This window comes from Berghia stephanieae, chromosome 3, assembly GCF_034508935.2.
Source record: "Berghia stephanieae isolate SIO BIC M18660-M18661 chromosome 3, UCSD_Bste_1.3, whole genome shotgun sequence".
Lineage (NCBI taxonomy): Eukaryota > Metazoa > Mollusca > Gastropoda > Nudibranchia > Aeolidiidae > Berghia > Berghia stephanieae.
Window position 1 is genome coordinate 106,435 of NC_088362.1, and position 12,481 is coordinate 118,915.

General features: G+C 34.8%; 1 protein-coding gene across 1 annotated transcript in view; it reads left to right on the forward strand.

Moving 5' to 3' along the window:
- Positions 1 to 12,481, forward strand: part of LOC144966964 (uncharacterized) — a 62,374-nt gene that overhangs the window by 11,096 nt on the left and 38,797 nt on the right. Inside the window, exons 5-6 of the mRNA XM_078903657.1 lie at positions 3,745 to 3,818; positions 9,001 to 9,128. Coding sequence (XP_078759783.1) covers positions 3,745 to 3,818; positions 9,001 to 9,128 — 202 coding nt within the window. The remainder of the gene's footprint in view (positions 1 to 3,744; positions 3,819 to 9,000; positions 9,129 to 12,481) is intronic.

Here is a 12,481-nt window from a genome sequence, read left to right on the forward strand (position 1 = left end):
AAAATATTTTGAGGAAAGAAATATAGGACATTCAGATCAAGTCACCAGACGCCGTATTGATGGTCACTGGCGATTTTAACCAATGAAACGATTTCACTCTCCCGGGACTTTATCAATACGTGGACTGCGAGATAAGGAACAAAAAAACATTCGATTTATTCCTGTGTAATGTTAAAAATAGTTATAAATGTTTACCCCGTGCCCCATTAGGTTTATCTGACCACTGCATGCTCTTGCTACTCCCCACCTACCGCCCTGTTTTTAAACGTGTAAAACCAGAAAAGAAAAGTGTACAGATCTGGAACGGAAGTGTGTGTGTGAAGATTTGCGTGGTTGTTTTGAATGCACTGACTGGAACGTTTTTATCGAAGCATGTGATAGTGTGGATCAGCTGAATGACTGTGTGAGTGAGTATTTAAAATTCTGTGGACAGCTAGTGTGTTCTAAAACAGAAATACGAGATTATCCTAAAAACAAGCCTTGGATAACAAAAGATCTAAAACTTTTATTGAACCAAATGAAAACTCTCTTTACTAGTGGAAACAGAAAAGATCTTAAAACAAAACAAAAAGAGATACAGAGAGTCATATCTAGTTGCAGAGACAAGTACAAAAATAAAATTGAAAAATGCTTTTCTTCTGGGAATATAAAGGATACGTGGCGGGGGCTTAAAACTGCTGTTAACTATAATCCAAAGCCCACGATTATATCAGAAAAAATCGAAATTGAAACTCTAAATAAATTTTATTCACGTTTCGACACAGCAAACAAATTTGATATTGAAAATTAAAAAAACATAAATTAGACAGGTCTTTGGAAAATGAAATGACTATTGAGGTCAGTGAAGAAGAAACGAGATTCGTATTTTCGAAACTAAACGAGAGGAAGGCTGCTGGGCCGGATGGATTGAAAGGAAAATTATTAAAAGAATGTGCCCATCAGCTTTCCCCCATTTATACACATATTTTTAACTGGTCCCTCCAATGCATTTCGATCCCTGAAATTTGGAAAACTTCAAAAATTATTCCTGTTCCAAAAAAGAAAAAATTGAATCAATGAACGATATCAGACCTGTTGCACTGACTTCAATAGCCATGAAATCTTTAGAAAAACTTATTCTTGTTAAAATTAGGAACCAGTTTATGCAATTGAGTGATAGTCATCAATTTGCTTACAAACCAGGACATGGCGTAGAGGATGCCATTCTACTGTTTACAAACAACGTTTACAAGCATCTAGATCACGTTAAGAGGTATTGCAGATTGCTTTTTGCAAATTTTTCTTCAGCGTTCAATACAATGCAATCTCAGTTGGTTGTTCAAAAATTGACTAGTCTGAATTTAAACAAGTATATAATTGCTTGGGTGCTCGAATTTCTTAGGAGAGAGCACAATATGTTCAATTAGGACAAAACATAAATTCCTGTATAATTACAAATACTGGTGCTCCTCAAGGGTGAGTATTGTCCCCTGTATTATTCACAATATACACAAATGACTGTAGAAGTCAAAACCTGAGTGTACCTCTAATAAAGTTTGCAGATGACACCGCTCTTCAAGGCCTCATAACAAATGGCAACGAAGTGGCTTATAGGCAAGAAATTTATAAATGTGTGTCTTGGTGTGATGCCCACCACCTAGAGATTAACATAAGCAAGACAAAGGAGCTAGTGATTGACTTTAGGAGAGTGAAGGAACCGATAGAACCGTTAAAATTAAAGGACCAATTCGTCCAGCGAGTTTCTCACTACAAATACCTTGGTGTAACGATTGATGACAGGTTCAAGTGGGATGAACACTTGAAAATAATTAGGCATAAGATGTGCAGAAGTACTTATTTTTATCAAAACTCTCTCAGTTTAGAATAGATAAAACTCTCTGCACATTATTTTATAGAGCAGTAATCGAAAGTGTCTTGTCATTTTGTATAACAGCTTGGGGGGCAATTTCTTAGCAGTGGAATGGAACAAAATAAATTCATTTATTAAAAGATCCATTAAACGCTATATAAATGCTGTTGACGATGTAGATCTTTTATACGAGAAATTTTGTATTAGTAAAATAACTAAAATATTAAATGACCAGAATCATCCACTAAGACCATCAGTTATTATGTCAGGAAGGAGTGGTCGCCCTTTCTCTATTTCAACGAAAACAGAGAGACACCGAAAATCTTTTCTGCCGTCCAGTATTACGCTTTATAACAACAAGCAATAATCATTTTATATAATTATTTCGCATTTTTACTTTTTTTAAATGTAAATATTAATCTATTAATTTATTTGTTTTGCAATCTTTTCAATTTTCAATTTATAGTGACAGTTTAAACTATTTTACAGTGTTGAAATTATTCATATTATAAAGGGCGGCTCTGGTTATGGAGCTGCTCCTTTTTTATATATACATCCTATTTCCATTGTATTTTTATCTTATTGTAGAAATTATAACACGTCTGTACATCATATTTCCTTTTTGGGATGCAATAAATAATAATATTATTATTATTATTATTATTTATTATTATATTATTATTATTATTATATTATTATTATTATTATTATTTATTATTATTATTGATTTTTTATTATTATTATTATTATTATTATTTATTATTATTATATATTATTTTATTATTATTATTAGTTATTATTATTATTATTATTATTATTATTATTATTATTATTATTATTATTATTATTAAATACTCGCTTGAAAGACATTCCTTTCAAAGTGCTGACTCAGAAATCACTTGTTGGAAGTATTTTGCCAACGTCTCCCGTTTTGTGGGTGAAAATGTTCAGCCTTACGAGATCAATTCTGTGTTCATTGATTTCACTTTTGTATAGCTGGCAATAGTTGGCATACACATAGTCACATAGAGATTTTGAGATATCTGTAATGGAGCATCTACAATATTTGACAATTCATGAAAAGGTAACAGGAGACAGTGGACTTTGGTATGGATGTTATAATGTGAACCTCACCCCAACTCACCCCATTCTTCTGTGCAGGGTGGTCGTAGATGAGACATGAGAGATGACAACAGTAAGGGCCCTCCATCAAGATCTGTCGTCAGATTTCCTCACTATTGTTGGGGTGTCAATCCTTGTCCATTCATTCATTTACACCCAGCACATTGTTTGCCATCCTCTCCTTCTATCTTCCTCCAAAGTAGATTGCATCATGGTTTTTGCCAATGTCGCATAGCGAAAAACATGATAAAACCAAGACAACTAACGCCGCTTCCATCTAAACTTGAAAACAGATGTGATGACAGAGCCCGTAAATGCATGAAACAATACAAGGAATTTGCAAGTCTCTTTGCCAATATTTGTGGCAATGCTGTTCAGATTAATTACCTTCTTTAACTTTTTAAAAGATTTATTGCAAATATGAGCATTAAGAATCATCTGTATAATGTTTATTGTAATAGGACTAGTAGTTTCGCGATGCAAAAATCTCTTTAAATTCATTAATAGTTGAAATTCAGAAAAGTGAGTGGAGCAGCTATGCATTTATGTTGATAACACCAAGAAATGAAGTGAGTAGGAAAATGTCAGAAGACAACAGAGAATAAAAACTTTATGGCGGCGATGGAAAATAAAAACTTCGCGGCGGCGAGAACCAATCGACTCCGCGAAGTTTTTATTCTCTGTTGTTTTCTGGCACTTTCCTACCCACTTCATTTCTTGTTAATAGTTGAATGATTTTAACATTTTGCTCTTGTTGTGTCTATTTATTTTAGTGGGATATATATTTAAAACAATTTCAAGACTGGATGAATCCCATGAAATTTGGCATGGCTATGTTATTCACTGGGTAAGTACAATCTATACTTTTTTATTTTATACTAAGTTAGTAGATATGACCTTAGACTCCTTCTGCACTAGGACAAAACTGTCCCAGGACACACCTGCGCGAATGCATTTTTTTTTTACAAGATTCAAAAGTTTATTTGTAGGAAATTGCCAATATAACTCATACAATAAAATATAATATTTTCATCAACAAATCAAGTAAATAAAATCAATAATAAAGCAAGGCAAACAATGACAGTAATAATTATTATAATAATAATAATAATAAAAATAATAATAATAATAATAATAATAATAATAATAATAATAATAATAATAATAATAATAATAATAATAATAATAATAATAATTAATAATAATGATAATTATAATGGTGATAGTAATAATGTATAATCTTCTAACTAATAGATTAGTTATTTAATAGTTTGAATTATAAATTGAAAATTTAAAAAATAGTCCTTGGTACAACTCAAATATTTCACATTTTATGAATCAACATAAGATACGACATGATGATAATGATTTTTACACTGTATAATGGGATTTGCTTATATAAGATTTATATAATCATGAAATATTCTTATAGCAAGTGTAATATTATTGCTGCTGCTGCTACTACTACAACTACTACTACTACTACTACTACTACTACTACTACTACTACTACTACTACTAATACTACTACTACTACTACTACACTACTACTACTACTACTACTACTACTACTACTACTACTACTACTACTACTACTACTACTACTACTACCCTATCCTACTACTACTACTACTACTACTACTACTCTACTACTACTACTACTACTACTACTACTACTACTACTACTACTAACTACTACTACTACTACTACTTACTACTACTACACCTACTACTACTACCACTACCACTCTTCTACTACACTACTACTAACTATCTACACTACTACTACTACTACTACTACTACTACTACTACTACTACTACTACTACTACTACTACTACTACTACTACTAACTATAGTAGTAGTATAGTAATGGATGAAATAGAGGTTGCATATTTCTTTGCTTTACTACGTGGAAAAAAAAGACAAATTGAAAGAGAAAACAATATTGGGTGCATCCTTTAATGGCCCAAAGATTGCTCAAGGGTCAATTCCGTATACTCTATGGTGATCTCCGATCTTATAATAAAATGACTTTCTTGGAATCACCTCATTTTACCCAGGTGCAAATGAGTACCAGTTCGCTGAAGAAAGTAATCTTTGACGGACTAGCATCATTCAAGAGGATAATAGAAAGTCAGCATGGCTCGGTGGTACGGTCTTTGCTTCGTACTCGAAAGGCATCAGTTCGATCACCCGCTGATGCGCTGTGTTGCCTTGAGTAAGTCACCTCGCTTTGCTCAATTTGCGGCGCTGCACTGCGGCTGACGCCTGGGTTATACCTCGCTCTAGCTCAATTTGCGGCGCTGCATTGCGGCTGACGCCTGGGTTATTCCAGTCTTCCCTTCTAATAGACCCTCGAGAAAACTTTCCCCTATGGGATGAAAAAGGGAATTTTATTTTTTTTTACTTTTAAACTGTTATCTGTCTGCTCAACGCTACAGAAACATGGATACGTTCCGGATTTATAAGCCTAGGAGGCAAGATGGCCCATGGTTAGCGCGTCTTACTCTGGACTCAGAGGTTCTGTGTTCGATTTCGACCGAAGCGTCCTGTTCAAAGGTTTTCAAACAAATACGTTAATTATCCGCTTCACGCTATTGAAACCGGGATAACTCCTGCACCATTGGCTACAAGGCTCTAAAGGACTTAATTTGTCTTACAATGAGTCCAAGTGGCTCAGATGGACTTACTTAAAAATATTTTCATTGAGAATTCCCGAAATAAATAACGATAAAGATAATTGATCCCACAAGGTACCGAATAGATGTGCGACCGGTTTTAGACACGTTACTGCTGTGTCACAAAGTGTGACACTTCTTAAATTATATTTATAAACATACGTTTTTAAATTGCCGACAATGTTTATGTTGCTATGCCTTCTGTACGTGGTTTCATCACATAGAATTATTTTTTGAATTGTTCTTGCTTTTTTATATTCAGAATTGAAATAAATAAATAAATAAATTATAACTGTGAAATTGAATGTAAGCTTCAGTTTAATATACGAAAACAGATAAAATGGACGTTTCGGGTTTCTCCTTCATCAACAAAACAGGATGAATGAAACACTACAGACGAATGAGATAATGTGGTAGTGGCGTTGTTAAGAAGCATAAACAAAAACATTGATGGGCAGGAAATTGTATGCTGCTTTGTGAGGAAGCACAAATTAAAATAGAGCAATATAAATTTATAAAAGGTTCGTAATTAATTAAGTCAAAAGAGGAGAGGTGGGGAGGAACTGTGTAATGCAGTATAGAAGACAGTGAACTAAAATAAAGTGTGGACTATTGTTGGAAAATAAATACATTGGAATTGGAAATAAATACAAAATATAAGGGATGTAGGTATTAATATATTAGTGGCATTAGCAGCAGCAGAAGCAACAGTAGAAATAGTAGTAGTAGATAGTAGTAGTAGTAGTAGTAGTAGTAGTAGTAGTAGTAGTAGTAGTAGTAGTAGTAGTAATAGTAGGGATGCAGAAAATAAAGACAGGCATTTCAATTTTGACACGGCGCCGCCAAGTCTGGGACTTTTTTGTCCTAGTGCGGAAGGCTGCTATATTTTCTACTATCACAAACGATATGAACAACGGCTTGGGACACAACGGGACTGTTTTTTCCCGTCCCAATAGGTGCGGTAGGTTTCTCTAAACCATATAATATGTTACATATTTGGGACAGGACTGTCCCAAGACAGTCCTGTCCTAGTGCGGAAGGAGGTTTATTGAATCTATCGCGCTGAAGATGATAAATGTATACATAAATGACAATGAATCTTTATATATACGTGAGGGTTTCCAAGACGTTTTTCGGATTATTGCGCTTATCAGCGATTTATTTATCTTCCCTGCTATTCACAGCTCACCATATTCCCGTTGCATACAGTTCCAAGCGCCTATTATCTGTCCCTTTTGTGCTGGTACTCCTATAAATTAAAAAAATGAGTTTTTTTATCTAGAGCTATATCCACTCAACGTGCATAAAGCGCTTTACAAAGTGTCGCTGACCAACATCAACACCTTGAGATGTTGCGCTTTTGCTCTAAGAAAGAACAGGGAAATGATGAGGCACCGGCACCCTAAAACTGATGTGGTAGCTTGGCTAGATGTATTTTGGGGTTGCTTTATAAAGGCTAGACATTGAATTTTATATCTCAAGTTATTTAATCTCCTACACTTTCGTTCATCCTAAATTTTCATAGCTCGAGATCCTGATTTGAGAACCGATATATAGCATCAGCGCGACTGGCCTCAGTCAGGGAAGACAGAGACAGCAGACCACATATTCTTACACTGCTCTTTGTCGAGATTGGCTGGAGGTTTCGAGGCTGTCTCATCAGCGGTCAGGAATTTAAAGACTGGCTGAAGACTTCCAGTGTGGAGATGTAGCCATATGCTACTACTATTGGTCACCAAATATAGTTCGGCGTAACCAGACGGCCATTAATTATGTTTGCATACAGTTTGGCCCTCTTTCGCAGTAGTACTCGAATAGCATAGTTAAACCTTCTCTGTGCTATGGTTTTAATGGTCTCTTGTTTTGCTATCTTTACGGTGTAGCATTCCATATGACCAGCCATGCACTGTGCGAATCAGAATAGAAAGTGGCGAGTTGCGGCCTACATGGGGTGGTACGACCAACAATGGTTGTCAACTCAAGATAGCCAAACAACAAGTTTGAAAAAAAATAATTCATGATCAGCCTTAAACTACTTTACCGTTAAGACTTCATCAATCGTGGCTTGTACTCTTGAGCACGTTATTATTATTATTATTATTATTATTATTATTATTATTATTATTATTATTATTATTATTATTATTATTATTATTATTATTGTTATCATGTCCAACTGTCTCCACAAATCACGATCCTTTGCGGTGAGCATGACATTTGCGTTGCTTTTAAAATGAGTTTTGGCCATTCTCCGGTTATTTAGGTATATCATTCTTTGTCTTCTCCTAGCTCTCTTTTCTTCGATCATCCCAGATGTTACCAACTTTTCTATTCCATCTCGTCTCCACACATGTCCCAGAAACCGTAACTGCCTCTTTCTCATGGTATCGATCAACATTCTTCCCTTTCTCACTTTCGCCAACATTCCCTCGTTCGTATACTTGACTGTCCATGATAGCCTTTACATTTTTCTATAATCCAGAGATGAAGTGAGTAGGAAAGTGCCAGAGGACAATAGAGAATACATTATTTTTGCGGCGGTGATGGGGGTTTGAACCCGCGACCTTATTGGTACGACAACTCCGCCTGGCCGGTGAGAGCGTGACTCTACCGTTTGAGCTATCCACGATCCCGAAAAAGATCGTCTCTAACTCAGGTCAATATTAGAGCTCTCTCTCACCTACTACTTGAGATCGCGGGTCCAACACACACAACCTCCGCGAAGTTAGTTGTCCAGCAATTAAGCTTAATGGCCAATTTTCTCAACACCAACATATAACATAGAAACAATTGAGACATTGAGTATGCTCCGGTATTTGGGGTGACTTTTTAATTCAGAAAAGTGAGTAGAGCAGGCACTTTATGTTCACCGCCGCGAAAAATGTTTATTCTCTATTGTCTTCTGACACTTTCCTACTCACTTCATCTCTTGTTACCAACATAAAGTGCCTGCTCCACTCACTTTTCTATACATCCACATTTCAACTGCCTCTAACCTCCTACTACATTCTTTGTCAAGAGTCCACGTTTCACAATCATATAAAAGGGTACTTATAATATATCATGTTTCCTCTACTTTCATTATGATCTTTAACTTCAGGTTGTTGTTTGACACAATTTTATAGAACACGTTTTTTTTTGCTATTGCTATTCTTTGTTTTATATCGTCTATGTCACGTGCGTAACGGGTAATGAAAGTCCTTAAATATTTAAATGTCTTTACTTGTTTGATAGACTCTCCTTTTCTTGACAAGTGGAAGGTCATGTTGGTGTCACTCGTTAAGAATTAAGGTCCCTCTATAGTAACGTGAGGTGACACCTATTATAATAATGTAATTTTTTATGGCAGAGTGGGCCTTTACGACAGAGGTTATACTCGTGCGGATGACTTTTGCTGGAGAACCGGAGTGTCAGTTGTAGAAATGGGAAAAATGAAAACTTTGAAACAAGCAAGTAAAACCATAACTCATGAGATCGGTAAGTTTTTGTCTTGTAACAAGTCGCTCCGTCCTGTCTTCAATTGTAAGTGTCATTATTATTCTTCTAAAGTGATTTATAAAGAATGTCTAGCAAAGCTCCTAGAAGATAATCCGCTGTACTTATGCGGCTGTGGTCTAGTAGTATGACACTAGCTCTCGGATCGGACGGTCCTGGGTTCGAGACTTTCTCGGCGCATAGTTGAATCCTTGGAAAAGACTCTTTCCTCACACTCTCTCACCGTACTTAGGTGTAAAATGAGTACCTGACAGTGTTGTCTCTGTCCGAAAAAATTATATTATCGCCTAAAAGGCGTCATATCCCGTCCTACATGTTAAGTGTTGCTGTAGGCCAGGGACCGCTTGTAAATCGCTTTGAGTACGTTTAGTGGATATTGCTCTATATAAATGCGCATTGATTTTATTTGAAAAAAAATACTTACCTTTTAAGAAATGTGTTAAAAAGAAAATTGCAACATTTCACAATAAAAACACAAGAAGCTAAAATGTAAATACAGATTGTCACAAGAAAATAATACTTTTTCTCGTCTATTAATCTTTAGTAAGGATGGAATTTTGGACAGATTGAAATACAGTTTGACACAGATGTGAACAAATGAAAACTGGTTTTTGCAAAACTCCCTAACTCCATTTTCCCCATTTTGACGTGTTAGGAATATTTCCTCTAAAATTTCTCTTTCGGTCAATAATCTTATCATATTTATACTTCAAATTCCCACCAATCTAGGGAAAGACCTGTGTCATTTGATGTTTAAAATAAAATTTACGTTTCAATTTATCTCATGGATGGAAGATCTCAAAAAGTAGAAAAATCGACTTAACGAGTTTTGGAAAACCAGTCTTCAAATATGTTGAAACGAGTTTTCAAATGTTAAAAGTAAATGATCTTCCCTTATAGATGATGAGAAAAACCGATCGATTATTCAATCTGTCAAGAAGGAAATAACTGTAAAACGTTAATAAAATCGATGGTTCCCTTGTTACTAAGCATTAACCAATCAGAATATTTCCTGCTATTCACCCCGTTTTGTCCTCTTGATTATTTATTTCCTCTATGAAAAGGCCCGAGATACCCTGAGTACATGTCAAACACACAAATATGTCAGCCCAGTTAGTGAGTATTTCTCACAATATTTTGACACACCGAAAAACAAAGCCAACAATATTCCAGGATTTAGGTTCGCCTGGTTTACTATTGGTTGTTTTCTGTAGACCAATCGTGTTCTGGGTGTCGTAAGTTGGCGTCCGTACTCTGGTGAATTTCTAATTAAGTACGTTACGTGCCCGTTACCATTGACAATCTCGCACATGTTCACACATAGGTGAGAATTGAAAGTCCCAATGCGGTCTCAACTCTGGAGCTATAGCACATGGCCTTTTTTTAAAAATTGTGCCAAGGGCAATAACGATTAACATATTGTGATGCTGCGATAATTTGTATTGAGATTATGTATTGATTTATTTACAATTCTGTTAACTTGAGGCTAGGAAAGCTGAGGCGATTGAAATATATCATTACACTTAGGCCCAATGACCTCGATTGAATTGCGCTCACAGTGATATGGGATTCATTTCTTTTTTTATATATACTAAGGAGTATAATTAGCATTTTGATAAATAGTCAGAATATTCAGTACTGTCTGATTGAAACCATGAAATCATGTCAGCTTTTATATTTGCCAAAGTTAGAGCCTTGAAGTGACCATGGGCCAACAAATGGTAGCGTTGTCCAATACAATACAGCTGGATGCTTCGATGGAAGGCAGCAAACGATATTTAGTCAGTCTTAAAACACCTTATTATTGACCCCAGAATAATATTCCAGATGATGCAGAGAAGAAAAAATGGCATGGCATCCTTTTAAATAACCAGTATCATCACCACCTTCAAGAATGACAATGATTTTCTGTCCAGAACCCATGGGCCTTTATCTGCTTGAATAACCACACGTCCAATATTCTTTTCGGATTTATGTTTACGCTCCCCCTGCTCCACACATCTTTGTATGATATCCATAAAGTTATCTATGATCCTTTTCCTGCCACGTTGTTCTACACTGGTGATCTCTCTGTCGTATTTCGATAGCGTCTTCTCATGGTTGATTGTGAAATTTCAAAACCATTGCCGTCCTCTTTAATGACTTATCGATAGACTTCTTTTTGCAACGTTACGAGAGTAGAACCGATAGAGATTCTGTACCGTATCGTGTTGTTTAAGAACCTAATATGTTTTTAAAATCTTTAAAGGCCCTGTAAAACTTTCATGCATAGACAAAAATTTTCAAAGTTAGATAAACAGTGTTTGTTAATTTGACAATATTGAGTATACAATCACTATTTCAAATGATTTAAAGCTTGAAATTTCATGTCAGTCTTTGGTAATTGCGACATGGTGTAGATAATATGCCATAAATAATAAGTTCTAAACTTAATACAAACTACATAAGTGGTATGTTATTAACACTTAAATCGAATTGTTATCATTTGGAAAGAAGTATGACGTGGACTCATAATCACTACGTCAGCACAAGATTTTTTGGAAATACGATGAATTCATTCATACTTTGTGGTGCGTAAATTGTTTATATATATATATATATATATATATATATATATATATATATATATATATATATATATATATATATATACATATATATATATATATATATATATATATATATATATATATATATATATATATTTCAAACTCTAATTTATGTCAGTAGTTTTAAAGTAGATTTTTTATAGGTCTTAAATAAGAAAACGTTTTTAATATGCAACATTATGGTCCAAAATCTATATTCAGTTAAGACAAATTGATTCAGAGGTTGACACAAATTTTTACAACTTTTGATATAGCTGAGAAAAACAGAAAAACACGCGCCATTAATTTTAAAAATCTGACTATAGTTTTAATTGGCATTAATTAGCCAAAACACAATTTAAGTCCACAGCTATAAGACTAATATAGGTAATCCAAACCCGCATTCACACAATATTTTCCGGTGGTTTCGAATGTTGGCCAAAATAGCATACCTGGTTTTTGAGTGAATAACTGAGAGATAGAACGAGTTTAACGATGCACTTTCTTTTATCTGGAAATGGTCGGAGTTGAGTCAATCGCGGGAACCAATTATGTTCCTCGATTGATTGGTACATTTTTACTGGTTATTTAGTCGGATCCAATCACATTTTCGAGTTTTTAGGCACGAGTTCAGACTGGTCAATTCAACGAGATATTCACGATGTCATTATACTGAATCTTAGAATTGCATACTTTCATTTCCCTCATAAAGATAGTTATGAGTAAGGCGGTTCTGGACTTTGATCT